This window comes from Penicillium taxi, assembly GCF_028828555.1.
Source record: "Penicillium taxi strain IBT 34144 chromosome Unknown utg000005l_segment0_segment0, whole genome shotgun sequence".
NCBI classification, from domain to species: Eukaryota; Fungi; Ascomycota; class Eurotiomycetes; order Eurotiales; family Aspergillaceae; genus Penicillium; species Penicillium taxi.
The window spans coordinates 558185-571546 of NW_026643207.1; the positions used below are offsets into that span (position 1 = coordinate 558185).

At 46.1% G+C, this 13362-nt stretch overlaps 8 protein-coding genes across 8 annotated transcripts; 5 read left to right on the top strand and 3 right to left on the bottom strand.

Annotated features, from left to right (window-relative positions):
* Positions 1 to 1316: 1316 nt before the first annotated feature.
* Positions 1317 to 2509, bottom strand: N7495_007583 (putative tartrate dehydrogenase; the record flags this gene model as incomplete). Its single annotated transcript, XM_057210234.1, has 3 exons — positions 1317 to 1664; positions 1715 to 2205; positions 2260 to 2509. The coding sequence occupies 3 exons, from the start codon at positions 2507 to 2509 to the stop codon at positions 1317 to 1319; spliced, it is 1089 nt and encodes a 362-aa protein (XP_057059777.1).
* Positions 2510 to 2810: 301 nt separating this feature from the next.
* Positions 2811 to 4850, bottom strand: N7495_007584 (CeGAL family transcription factor; the record flags this gene model as incomplete). The annotated part of the gene is made up of 1 exon (XM_057210235.1): positions 2811 to 4850. The coding sequence occupies one exon, from the start codon at positions 4848 to 4850 to the stop codon at positions 2811 to 2813; it is 2040 nt and encodes a 679-aa protein (XP_057059778.1).
* A 448-nt stretch (positions 4851 to 5298) lies between these two features.
* Positions 5299 to 6186, top strand: N7495_007585 (uncharacterized protein; the record flags this gene model as incomplete). Its single annotated transcript, XM_057210236.1, has 2 exons — positions 5299 to 5348; positions 5577 to 6186. 2 exons carry the CDS (start codon positions 5299 to 5301, stop codon positions 6184 to 6186), a joined length of 660 nt encoding a protein of 219 aa, XP_057059779.1.
* Positions 6187 to 7805: 1619 nt separating this feature from the next.
* N7495_007586 (uncharacterized protein) lies at positions 7806 to 8591 on the top strand (the record flags this gene model as incomplete). The annotated part of the gene is made up of 1 exon (XM_057210237.1): positions 7806 to 8591. One exon carries the CDS (start codon positions 7806 to 7808, stop codon positions 8589 to 8591), a length of 786 nt encoding a protein of 261 aa, XP_057059780.1.
* A 445-nt stretch (positions 8592 to 9036) lies between these two features.
* N7495_007587 (uncharacterized protein) lies at positions 9037 to 9259 on the top strand (the record flags this gene model as incomplete). The annotated part of the gene is made up of 2 exons (XM_057210238.1): positions 9037 to 9087; positions 9116 to 9259. 2 exons carry the CDS (start codon positions 9037 to 9039, stop codon positions 9257 to 9259), a joined length of 195 nt encoding a protein of 64 aa, XP_057059781.1.
* Positions 9260 to 9608: 349 nt separating this feature from the next.
* N7495_007588 (uncharacterized protein) lies at positions 9609 to 10163 on the top strand (the record flags this gene model as incomplete). Its single annotated transcript, XM_057210239.1, has 1 exon — positions 9609 to 10163. One exon carries the CDS (start codon positions 9609 to 9611, stop codon positions 10161 to 10163), a length of 555 nt encoding a protein of 184 aa, XP_057059782.1.
* A 114-nt stretch (positions 10164 to 10277) lies between these two features.
* On the top strand, positions 10278 to 10517 carry N7495_007589 (uncharacterized protein; the record flags this gene model as incomplete). The annotated part of the gene is made up of 1 exon (XM_057210240.1): positions 10278 to 10517. One exon carries the CDS (start codon positions 10278 to 10280, stop codon positions 10515 to 10517), a length of 240 nt encoding a protein of 79 aa, XP_057059783.1.
* Positions 10518 to 10691: 174 nt separating this feature from the next.
* On the bottom strand, positions 10692 to 12020 carry N7495_007590 (uncharacterized protein; the record flags this gene model as incomplete). The annotated part of the gene is made up of 4 exons (XM_057210241.1): positions 10692 to 10983; positions 11135 to 11292; positions 11335 to 11515; positions 11620 to 12020. The coding sequence occupies 4 exons, from the start codon at positions 12018 to 12020 to the stop codon at positions 10692 to 10694; spliced, it is 1032 nt and encodes a 343-aa protein (XP_057059784.1).
* Between the last annotated feature and the right edge of the window lie 1342 nt (positions 12021 to 13362).

Below are 13362 nucleotides of genomic sequence, written 5' to 3' on the forward strand. Positions count from 1 at the left end.
ATGTTTTGGTGGTCCAGACTGGGGGTAGAAAGTACCGAAAACCGGAGGAATCATCCCCTACAACGTAATCCATTGGTTCTATTTGGCGATCTTTCTCTAACATACTCTTGTCCCTAGCACTAAATATGACTTGATTGTTGACCACTGGAAGTTTCTTAAATGTGATTTGCGGGTGAACACCATTCCCTATTGTCTCTTCCTCCGTATCGGGATTCCGAAGTATACCGCTGGGATCCGATTTCGCCGATCGGACAGGGGGAAGTCGACCCGGTACTATCATCACAGATTATTACATTAATCTGTAAAGCGCCTAGCTGAAGCTTATTTGTTATACGAAAAACATCTAAATATAATATTTTTGAAAAAAATGTACAGCCACCTGGGTTCCGATGAAGTCTGCCCAGGTGCCCAGGTAGAGACAGATAATTCATGACATTACGATAATGGGTAATGAGGCTAAAAGAACATTAAGGATAGATATAAGTCATTTTGAACCTGAATATTCAGGTTCTAATGGAGACAGTTGTTATTGGCAATAAATGGTGGCCTGAAGTGTTCGAGCAATAAAACTGAATATAGCGACTGAGCCCATACCTGATGAGACATCTCTACTAGCCGCACCATTCTCTCCCAAAGTACAATGGCGTATGTTTGAAATATGCAGATAGGCAATGTTTGGGTAGTTTGCCAAAGTGGTGTTCAAATGGGAGATCAATTTGGAGACAACTTGACGTCTGCATAATCTCTAACTCAACCTTAGAAGGGTTATATCTATACAGAGTGTATGCTGGAAAAGGAGCTGATATCAAATACAGTTCTATGATTGTATATCACCTGATGGCTCAGGTAAGAAAAAGAAGACGTGAAAAGATAAGACCCAGTCCAGGATTCGAACCTAGATCTCCTCTCAAGATTTTATCGATAAGAATACGAAAACAACACAGGTGATAGGTGTCTTTTTTTGGCTTGAGGGAGGGTACCTTTCCCATTAGACAGCTGGGCATATATTCATGAAAGCTTGTCCCGAAGTTCAACAATAGTAAAACATCTCTTTCAAAGAAGGAACATTACCTAGGTAGGAAGTTGAGCTTGAAATTAGACTTGAGTTTTGATTTCGACATATGGAAATATGGCGTAGATATGGAATTAGGGTTTGAGACCTTACCCAGGTGTATGACGAAGTGTGAGGAAGTGAGAATAAGTACATGCTCAAAGACGCCGTGAAACTATGAGGCTCATGTTAAATTGGTGAAAAGGTTCATTATTGCTCCCAAGGTCTTGACTCTATCGACACGAGCATTTCCTCAACCCCCTCCCTATGCTGAAGCTAGTTTCTTAATCTCTGCTACAACGGCATCAGTAACCTCCTTAGTAGTGGCATTTCCACCCAAGTCACGGGTCAGAACACCCTGCTCGCAAACATTTTCGACACAGTCCAGGAGCTTCTTAGAAGCATCTTCCTCACCCAGCCAGGCGAGCATCTCAGCAGCAGTCCAGAACGTAGCCACTGGGTTCGAAATACCCTTTCCAGTGATATCAAACGCAGATCCATGAATCGGCTCGAACATGCTAGGATGTTCACGTGTCGGGTCGAGGTTAGAAGTGGGTGCAATACCAATAGATCCAGCCAAAGCCGCAGCAAGATCCGACAGAATATCAGCATGCTAAGAGGATGTGAGTAACTTATCAGTGGATTCAATCGAGATAGACTCACCAAGTTTGTAGCAACAATGGTATCCAGGGACTTGGGATTCAGAACCATGCGAGTAGTCATCGCATCAACAAGCATCTTGTCAACAGTCACATCAGGAAAGTCCACAGCCACCGCCTTGGCCACTTCATCCCAGAGAACCATTCCGTTACGTTGGGCATTGCTCTTCGTGACAACAGTCAACAGCTTGCGAGGGCGCTTCTGTGCAGTTTCAAAGGCAAAACGCATAAGTCTCTCGACTCCGTGTCTAGAGAAGATTGATACCTCGGTGGCAATCTCCCACGGCTTTCCGACGTGAGACCGACCACCTTGGCCTGCGTATTCACCCTCGCTGTTTTCGCGGATAATGACCCAGTCCAAGTCTCCTGTGTTGCAGTTTCGCAATGGCGACTCAGTGCCGCGAAATACGCGGGTAGGGCGAACATTTGCATATTGCTGGAATGGCTGGCAAATAGCCAGACGAAGACCCCAGAGAGAAATGTGATCAGGGACATCTTCACATTCATTAAATTTCATGCTAAATCTATGTTCATTGGTGATTCACTTACCAGGTGCGCCAACTGCGCCGAAGAAAATGGCATCGTGCTTCTTTAATTCTTCGAGACCACCATCTGGAATGTACTTGCCAGTCTTTTTGTAGGTTTCAGAACTCCAGTCATAGTTTGTGAATTCGAGATTGAAAGTATTGAGAGTGGAAGTCAAGGCATTCAGAGCGGTGATACCAGCTTCGATAACCTCAGGGCCAATTCCATCGGCAGGGATGGATGCAATGCTGTACGTTTTACCGGAAGGAGACATCTTGAGATATATGCGAGCCCAGTTTTAGGAAGTTTGAGGAGGAGAGTCAGGAGAGAAGATATCAAGAGTTTTTAAACTACGCCAACCGAGACCTCCTTTGATACAAACCCCTCTATGGTCAAATGTGTGGCCAATAGGTTGTCACAATGGTGTCGTCGGAGATTTCCAAGGCCGGGAAAGTCGCGTCGTTGGCTCATCCCGAGTAGCTCCATTACCCGTCGGAGAAAGACAAGTCCGAAATACCCACAACCGGTCCGTCAATCCAGTTTGTTCATGGCGACACATTGAATATTATAGCTGATTATAGTAAATTGCCATCAATCATCCAAGGTCCGTCTGCAACACTCCATAGATCATTCATAAGGAAGGACGATGGGTCAAACGATGATGACTCTTGGCCTTGCATTCCCGGATAAAATGGAGCACTTCTGTTTGCTGTGTTACCAAAAATTAAGGACGCCGAATTTGGTGTATGAGAATAGAGGTCATCAACATGAAGTTCTATTCCGTTGCATTGAGTGGTCATATCCGCATGGAGCCTGGTTTCGCTCCTTTGCATGGGAGAGGCTACGGGCGTGTCAAATGCGTGTACCCTCGAAGAAGTGACTTGAGATACACCCGCACCTTGTTGTTCAAATAGAGAAGAAGTTCTTACACTGGGCGACAATCCTGAATTGTTTGTCAAAGCGGTCGAGCCGGAAGTTGACTCATGTGGCTGTTCAATATGGGAGGTGGGAACGTTCATCAAAGCTGACTCCATGCTTCTTATTGCCTCAATACAAGTATCGGGCCAGCTGCTTCCATGTAGAGCAAGGTTCTTCAGGACAGATATACCCATTCTGGCATATTTTAGCGCCGTAGGTATGGGAAGTTTCCCCTCACAAGACGCATACATGAGAATGAGGCATGCCATCCAAACAACCCAAGTAAATGATGGCCATGTAAGTGGCACGTCCGAAGAAGACATATATTTCACCAATGCTGAGAGTAACGACCGCGAAGAAGAGATGCAAGTCTGCAGGGCATTGTTATAATCCGGACTAGGTTCTTCCGCGGCGAGAAGTGGACGGTTCATAGAGATTATTGCTTCATGTCTAAGAATGATAAGGAGTAGTCGGTGGTAGGGTTTCAAGACCGATTCCGATCCCGACCCCTGGGGATGTGTTGTATCTTCTATAGGGTTGACATCGTCGTATACCTCATTCCACCATTGAGATAGTTCGCCATTAACATGAGACGCCTCGACGGTGCCGGGGTGACTATGAAGAATGGACTTGTTCCGAAGCTCTAAGATCAATCCGCGAACTCGAGAAAATTTTGCAAGGTAGCAGAGTAACCGCAGGCGCTGATCATCGAGAGGATTCAGGGAGGGAGTAATGTGTCTTTCAGATCCTGGATAACAAACGTCGATGTCATCGTCATGAATGCTGAGGGGGATTCCCAGGGCTTGAGAAAGGTATCTCTCAAGAGAATAAATGCACCAAAATAGACGACGGCGAATGTCAACCTCGTCGCCTCTGAAGCAGGAAAACCGCCCCGGACACCGGTGTAGACCCAGATGAAATGCAGTTCTTGTAATCACACCTCCTACCCGGGAAGCAGCATTAAGACGCAGAAGCGAAGTGAGCACAAGCTGGACCATGAAAGTAGCCTGTAACAACGGAAGAGTTGTTGGTTCAACTAGAAGACTTGGAATGTCTTGCATGATATGCCGAACAGTTTGAAACAAAAGAGTTGCGGGAACAGGCCGTAGTTTTGCCTCGGGTGATGTGATTTGCCGTCTATCTCCGAGTGAGATGGAGATTATAGATCGGACAATCACCAAATCCAGTTTGCTAACAGAGTTGGGTCCTTTGCAGCTGATAGTTTCCATGACTTTGAGAATTGTCGGAGCATGCAGGCACGGGAATATCGGATGCCAATATTCAAAGTAGCTGCGGGTCCAGTGGACGAGGTCATCAAAGGAATATGAAGCTTCTGGTGAGAAATTTAATTCCTCTTTCGACCATAGCTCGTCCGTATCGTGATTTCCGGTAACACGATGCAGTCGATCGTCTTCTCCCGGCACTGAGGTCCTGTCCCGAGATCTAGTCTGCTGTAAATCTGCAGAGCGGATAGCAAAGGCATTTTGAACATGCCGTATGAAATGAATGCCGCTGGAGCTTCCGATAAAGCTAGCAGAACTATTGTTTTGAGACTCTCTCATGAAGCCAATTTCACGTGGAGATGGCCTGGAAGTCTCCGTGGTTGAGGCTCGCTTACGTCGCTTGGCAGTTCTCGAGCTATACTGCCAACCGGATTCATTATGGTCGTGTGTGTTGATAGATGATGGGGAGGCCATTTCGACCGTACATCTTCTAGAGTCGAGACCATACAGAGTGACTCAATCAGTCATATTGCAAACTCCGTTATTATGTGGTCTGCTTTCGTACATATTGCATGTATGGCCTTGGCTTCACACTCAGTCAAAGATGAGGTTGATAGACGCGATTGGCGGATTAAGGTGGACCTAGCCTGGCGCACGTGATCTGTCCGGTGGTTTTCAAGTCCGGACGACTTTCTTATTCTTACAGCGGATGAACCTATCAGAGCAGCAGATTTGGTGGAATTCTTCAATTGACTATTGTTGATATTTAATTTTGTAAATCAAAATTGGCAAAATGGGACCATTGCGATCAAGACGTACTCGGCCATCAGAGAATACTTACGGGCTGGGTATCAACTAAAGCAACGCATGGTAATGTGTCAAGGGCTAATATCTCGAGGTGAAGCTGAATCGGCAAATGAAAATGAAAAGAGCACAATCTCATGCGAGGCTTGTCGACATCGAAAGTGTAAAGTTAGTATACACCTCATACCTCCGGGGTAGAGTAGAGCTGATTTGAGTCTAGTGTGATCGCAAAATGTAGGATAGTTTCCAAGTTTTGAATTTGAATCTGATCAGTTCCGTACAGACCCTACTGCTCTCAGTGCTTGAGTGATCCATCTAAATGTGCTTATCCAGAAAGTGGCAAAAGGTGGGTTGAAAAAACACATCACATTTAGTTTATTAAACTAACGGGTATAGGGGCTTGCCGTTGGGATATCTCAGCCAATTAGAGAAACGACTTACCGAGACGGAGACCGCTTTATACAGGACTCTGATGACATTGGGTACGATAGGGCCGGCAGACTTGATGTCCGCTTCAGTTATAGCAGATCCGGGGCATAAACCGAAGCTAGCACGTATGGATGAGTGGTCTCAATACTCACTGCATGGAGAGCGAGACCTGTATCGCTGGATGTCTGCTGTATCCGACCGATTCTCTGTCGAGCCTCCACTCGGAGTACATTTGCCAGAAATACCGGCAAGTGTATACGATAGACCAATATCTGCCGCTCATGACGTAGATTTTGGCACATCAGAAGCCACATCACAAGGAGAGCTTCGTGGTGTCGCTCCTCGTGCATGGCAACGGGATGAAGTCCACATGGAAAGCCCCTATGAAACCCACTTGCACCCACAGGGTCTTGACTCTTCATCGGCATACCTATACGATCAAGTTGAACCATCGGATAGTGGAGCATCACCAGATATTCTGGATCATGAACATGGGACAAAGGACGGTCATATAGAGGTTGAACAATCTCGCAAAGCAGATGTCTTGTCGAAAAGTAAACCATGCATCTATTTTTAAACTCATAAGTCCCTGTTCATCAGCATTTAATATGACCGGGGCCCTATTGTGTAGTGAAGACGGGGTCGCACTTTAACTGCGACAGGGTTCCTATCTACGGGGTATACGGAGTACTCCGGGCGGATTACACACTGAATAAAACATTCGTCCCGAGGTTACTTGATGGAACGAGTGTTTCCTAGATGTTTTTGCGTAAAAAAATGAATACACTTAGACTTCTTCATGGTGATATGTTGATATAGGTCGATTGAAAGCTGAAATCAAGACCCACTGCTCCGTCCTTATTGAGAAGGAAGAATTTAAGAGCTTGGACTAGTCCCACATCAGCCCACTTTAGCCCCGAAATTGAGTCCTTATAGGCCAATCGAAGAAGAGAAAAGAGGAACCAGATCAATCAGCTGCTGAGCCTGCCTCTGTCGCAGACGGCATCGATCCTTTCAAGCCAATCAGACTATGTCTCGAGGTGACCCGCGATGCAGGAGGCGTTTTCCTGGAACATGTCGATCCGCTCCACCAACGGAGAACCGCCTTCTTTAAGCCTGGACTGTGATGGTAGGAGTGAAACCTTATGCTCTACCTGATACATGATGGCAGCACTGGCTTTCGAAGTGTTTCATTCAAATTCAAATAGCCAAAAGGACCGTTATCATTGACATGTGCCATATTGTTTGATTTATGAAGTTACCCTGTCAATTCCGAATACCTACACTTCATGACGTTGCCCTTGGTTCAGTGGTGTAAATGCCCGAAGGTCCAGCCCCTAACTTAAGCGCCTGAAAGCACGGGCGTAAATGTGCCCAGTCCTTGGTCTGTATCCCCACGAACGGGATCAATAAAATAGTCGTCCGTAGATGCAGGAAGGCGAGATCATTAGGGGGAAAAAACCAATCCAAGAAAAAAGAACCGTTCGCCACGTTTGTTGGGCTAGACTGCTCGGTCCCTGGTTCGTGTAATCAAAAAGAGTGAAAAAAACTCATGACAACCTTTGGTACGCAGAGTTCGCCATACGGAAAAGTGGGTAGAAGTCAAGTGGGGATGAAAAGGTGACTAAGTAAAAGCCTAAGCGCCCTGAACTCCACCTTCCTCTTCTTCCACTACTTACTCTTCTACTTCCCCTTCTCTTCTTATCCTTCATTCTCTCTACTACATTCCTTTTCCTTTCTTCGGAGTTTCGTAGATACTATGATCTGTGATCTTTGATCTGCTCCATTTCCTTTTCTTGTAACCCTTTATTCTATACCCCTGCGTCCCTGGCTGAACGCTTCCCATTCCTTCCCTTGACCATCTGGGATTCAATAGAGATTCATCTCGCTACTTTGCTGTGCAAAAGTTCAGGCAAATCTCAATCATTCATTTTGAAAAACTTGTGTGCAAGTCACCAACTGGCAAAATTACCCCATCTGCCTTTATCTGATACCAGACATTCCTGGTATTGATTGCCCACTCCTCAACTGTCTCCACATCCGCTATCATCTCCCACGCGAGATCATCATTCGGATCCGACCGTAAAATATTGAAAAAAGAATAAAAAACAAACTCCCGAAAACGCCTCATCAATCATATTGGACTCTGATTTCACAATAACAAGCCCGACTTCGTTCTTCATACCCTAACTCATCATGTCGACACTCACGCGCGCGTTCACCCGACGCAATAAGCGGCCTGAAGTGTCTGCGCCCATGCCGTATCACGGCGAGGGACATGTTCGATTTAATTCGGGTACTATCAAACGCGACAATATCTCGGGCCCCGTTCAACTTCTTTCCACTACTAATATGCTGGCCTACAACGCGCCTGATCTAAGATCTCCCATCGGCTCATCGGCATCATCCTTGCAATCACGGGACGATGATTCTATCTCTCCTCGTAGCCTTGCTTCCTCTATCACCACTCAGGATTCTTCCTCTCCAGTGGAACCCAACCCTCTGTCTGCATATTTCCCCAAGCGGTCTGCAACTGTGACTAGTACTGTTACCAGCCACCCGCGCTCTTCTACGCAATCGTCTTCCTCGATGTTGTTTGACAATCCTCAGGCCCCAAGACGGGCCCTGTCGCATACCAAGAAGTCACACCAAGATCTTGCCCGCAAGCGCTCTCAGAGGAGGATGTCGCCACCGCCACTGCACTCGCTGAACTCACCGCGTAGTAATTCTACTACTCGCTTCTCACATGATATGATTCAGCCCGAAGTGCACCCATTCAGCAAGGAACTGGAGCAAGTAAACGAGGTTGCCGAGGAATTCGGCAACCTTCGCGGCATGACTGAGGAGGAGCAAATTCTTTTTACAAGGGGACTCAAGAAGTTCACCGCCAATGAATATTTGGTGGAGATTGAGATTCTCTACAGCAATATTTTTAATGATGTACGGAAAGGAGCTCGTATTGACACGAGCTCATGGCTATAAGGATCTCTAATCACGACCACTTCTTTTCACCCGGTTGATCCGGGCTATTTGGCGATGAATTTGACCTTTCCTCAGCCCTTGGAGGGCTGTTTACGACTAACTCTTATACTCTCTCTTGGACTACCTCCTTGTTTTTTGTTGCGCTATACCATGCGAGGAACCATTCTAGTTCCCTACCATTATTTATCCTGTCATCATGTTTTGCTACCATTTTATTATATGGTTTTATTGTCGTATGGTTATGGGCTGTGTTTGATGTGGGATCCGAGATGAGCCGTAAGGATAGGTACGATATATGACCTTTTATCTAGATTTAGTTTGATTCTCATTACCGGATCAATTGATCACAATATATTCAAAAAGTTATGATTCTGAAAAATCTACTGTATGCTGCACTTGCAAGGGTAATGTAATGGTAATAAAACCAAACATCTTTGTATCTTCCATGATTGTAGACCTCGGTACACTCACTGCTTTTGGCCAGGCTGCCCAGATGGTCCGTCTCTAGATCAATTTACAAGTAGAAGTCAACCCAAGACTTCAGTTGCAACACCAGCTCTGCAGCGACTCTTCGAGCAGTCTACCACCAGATTCAGGACGCTTTTCACTTGGGCAAAGTCAGTCGGTCAAAATTCTCCGTTGACGCCGTACTCGACCCTAAGACATGAGGTATCATTCACATGGTGCGCAATGTAGTCCGTTCAACATGCATCGGTGGGTGACGATTTGAGATATTGTGACAATTTGTCACGCACAGATGAAATATTTCGTCGTCTCCAGCTCGCCATGTTAGGTCTTTTCATACTTCAGTCTGAGATTAGCTTCAAGTGTTAGGCATGAGTGGATAATTGTTGGGGTGGGACCTCGGGACAAAAGGTTCAATCAATGCTCCGGGGCCGGCCCCAACGTGTTGCGCTTCTAATCTTATGCTCCTAGACATTCTCTAGGTGCACAGGACACCAAAAGAACAGGATACCAAAAGAACAAAATTGAAACAACAGGATTATTCCAACCGCCATGCCTTCAATAACAAAGCTATGGCTCTCCACTCTAAAGGACCCCAACTGCGTCTCCACGCCTGAATTCCAACAACTCATCACCGAGCTGCTCGATTTCTGCTCTTCGTACACGAATCCAACGAAAGATGCGAGAGCCCCATCCATGCACGCATTCTTCCAAGATACTCAGGATCCATCGAAGCTCTTCATGATCACCGGGTACCCCTCACAGGAGATGAATACAGAGGCAGATAAGGTATACGCGGAGCGATATCTGCCCCGTATGTTCAAATTCGTTCAGCATAAGGCGCTCTACCAGATTGACGTTGATGTTCGAACACTGCCACTGAATGGCCAGGTTGTCGTTGCCGTGGGCAAGAATCCCGAGCAGTGGAAGGATGAGAAGAGCGTTGGTGCCTGGGATTATTGGCGCGAGACACGGGGGATCAAGGTCGAGGAGGCGGATAAGCTGTGGGTACAGGTTGAGGAGTGGGATGAGAGTTCTGCTGGGGCTTCGACTTCGACTCCTATTGATGGCGGGGTGATGCGTCTAAAGAATATCGGGAGCTCGTGATCATAATTTGGATAGAAGTCGCATTTCTGAACCGAATGTATAGATCTTCCGTCGGCATTTTAAGATGCAGTTGTGCTTATTTAAGCCGTAGCTCACTGAACAGATCAGTCAACAATGACAATGTTTCAGCTGGTCGGCCCTATGCATTCCCTCGAACGAGATAGCTTTGCCAGCCTGCATCGCGTGCAGCAACGTAGTCATTTTCATAGTCATCTCCTACGGGAACACGAGTCCAAGGTTCATCATCATGGCGATTTCTGTTTTGGAAAGGCCGTATTCGTGGGCCGTGCTAGCGTATTGATCTGTGACGGGCTTGCGGGGGTGTCGAGGGTGTCAAAGGTGTCGAATGTTTAGGAGGAGGGTTCGTGGGGTCGCACTTGTAGTTGCTTTTTCTAATTGCTTTACATGTTACTGAGCGGGCGTTGGTGAGGAGGTCATTGTGGTAGTGGTTTGTTGGTGGAACTTGAATGACGCGGGTCGCGCCAAGTTGGGCATGATAACGACTCTCTTGACTTGAAGCTAGTAGATTCATGGAAATCGACCCGGAGTAATAAATGAGAAGTGGGGTTGTGTGAAACTGGGGTCCTGCATCTTGATCATAACCTGCTTCTTAATTGACTCGATAGAGGCTGGTATAGTGAGACTGGTTAGGGGGTACTCTCCTCCGCGCCCTTCGGCCTCGAGAGCTAAGTAGCCCGGGGCATAAGGCTCAACATCACTTGTCCACTGCTCTCGGTCACATAGGACCATTGAGTTTGGAAGTTGGTTAGCGTCCTTAGCTTGACAGAGAATATCGATGATCGGTAGGTCCATATCAAGTCTTATTATACATCAGTTTATTAGTCTAACATGTTAAGTCAAAAAATACTTACGGCGGATTTTGGTGTCTATAAGCACCGTCACAATACTTAATATCGTCAAAACTTGACCAATTATGGAAAGCGATTATGTATGGCGTTTTCATATTAAACGGGCGGACCTCAACGGAATCTCTCACGGTCCCGTTGGTTTCATAGGTGACAATTGTCAGGCGCCCAGTTTGCAGGCCTAGAGCATCAACCAACATGTATGGGCCGTAATAACCACAATAGAGCACCGTGCCAGTCTGTGTGAGAAAGATAGACCCGAACTGTGCGGTCTCAAGATCCGCCTAGGGTAGATAATCCTCTACTGAAGGATCGGTAGTGGTTTTTGGATTGAGGATCGCCTCCAACGGCATATAAGCATCGAGTAGACAGTGGCCAGTCTCGATATCATAGTTGTACAACAGGATGGCGAATTTCACCCATCGCGCCCGATTGGCAGCATGTTTCTCATCAATAGGGGCGAGAAAAACCAGAGTGGTGCTATAGCTTGGCTGAGAAGTTTCGTAGAGACGTTCCAATGCTTTGGCTGGGTATCGAAGACCTTCAATGTGATCATTATTCCTTGGCCCCTCCGTGCCTGGAAGACCCACAGGTGCACGAGATTGGTACGCCTAGATGAGGAAGAAAAAGAACTAGTTAGTGCAATGGACTTCAGGGATTTAACAGAGTTGGACCGAGGTGAATTCACATCACGGAATTCCTGTGTAGCCGAAGCCCACTTTTCCACCAGTTCTCGCCGGTGGTTTAACTCATAGTTCTTATCGGAGGAACCTGCGTTTGCTGCAGAAACCCAATTTTCCTGGCTGTATGTTAGCACGGAATTGGAAGTGGTAGTTGGAAATGTGAACGCTATGAAGATATATACCTGTACAAAGAGTAGCCAGCCCTTAACTTCCTCTTTGATCTGATCCCAAGATAGATCTGGTTCTGGGTATGGTTGGATGCAAGTGGGGATTCCCCCTGGCCAGTGTTGAACGGATCTCGGCATCATGTGAGTGATCAAGTGTAGGGGTCCAAGGAATAAATGATTCAATTAAATAAACGAGCACTGAAATTGCCGGAAGAAATACTTTGGCCAACCATGTACTAGTGAAAGTTTCACTAGCTTGATTAGCGGGGCGCCTAACTTGGTTGGGACCATCAGTTAGGACGTGGTCAACAACAATATAGTGTATTACCGGGCACTTTTGACCACACCTGAGTGTAAAATGGACACGATTATACGTCTGGAGCTGGCGGCTGAATACCAACACAACGCGCAGCCAAGACAGTACTCCCCCAAAGAGATACAGATCATCAAAGGATACATCGACAAGAACCTAGAACGAGGTTACATCAAGAGAAACATATCGAAGAATTCTGTCCCGAAGAAAGGGACGGATGAACTGCGAGTTTGTGGAAATTACATACCGCTGAACCGTGTTTCGTAACAACGAACCCACGCGCCACCCCCGACAGCGGCATATCAGAACAACATATTACGCGCAACACGGTTCTCGAAATACGACATCGAGGAAGCATCTGTCACCTGCAATAACTTTCTAGTCTCCGATTAGATGACCTCGGAGAGCCTCAGTGGGACTACATTATTGATCATCTTTTTGTCGTTGCGGTCACCGAATTGGAAGGTAGCTGGGGATGTTTGCAGGCAAACTTGTGGCCTCGCTTGCCTGAGGGATATCGATTGACCCATTAGAATAAGTACTCGTCTTTACAGAATTGCTTCTACCGCATCCTATGCAGTCTATGCAGCGTGAGTGGAAGTGCTAGTTAGCCCATAACTTGATAAAATCTAATTTTTTTTTTGTTTCCCAATAACTTGAACGTCACGGTAAATTCTCTTTTCATCCCATCCCTAATAACACGTCTCTCTAGGGCTACTTGAAAGCACTGGTCTTTGGGAAAGAATCATACACAAAATATTGGATCCTGGCGAAAATCGCCCGTGAATATCTAGTGTTTAAAGTCTCTTTGATATCGCCCGGGACATCTGTCAGTATTGCCTTAGTCGTTGAAATACCGGAAATATTCAAAATTTAATGACCTTACTATGAGCAAGCTCTAGTCAAAGATGAAGGGTTTTGAATTACAAAGAAGAGAGACGTTTGAAGACAAATGTGATAACCTGTTTACCTAGGTACAAATAGTAACGAAATTCTGTATTATGCCGAGGTTCTAACTTAAGAGAGAACAAATCTTCAGCAACAATTTTAGTCTAGCGAAATACAGTGAATTTTCCTCAAACATTGGAGACATGTGTAAGATGGTCAAATATAACTTTCCTAACCTCGAGTCCGTAAGCCATGAAGCAGCGTCTATCCACTTTTAACTAC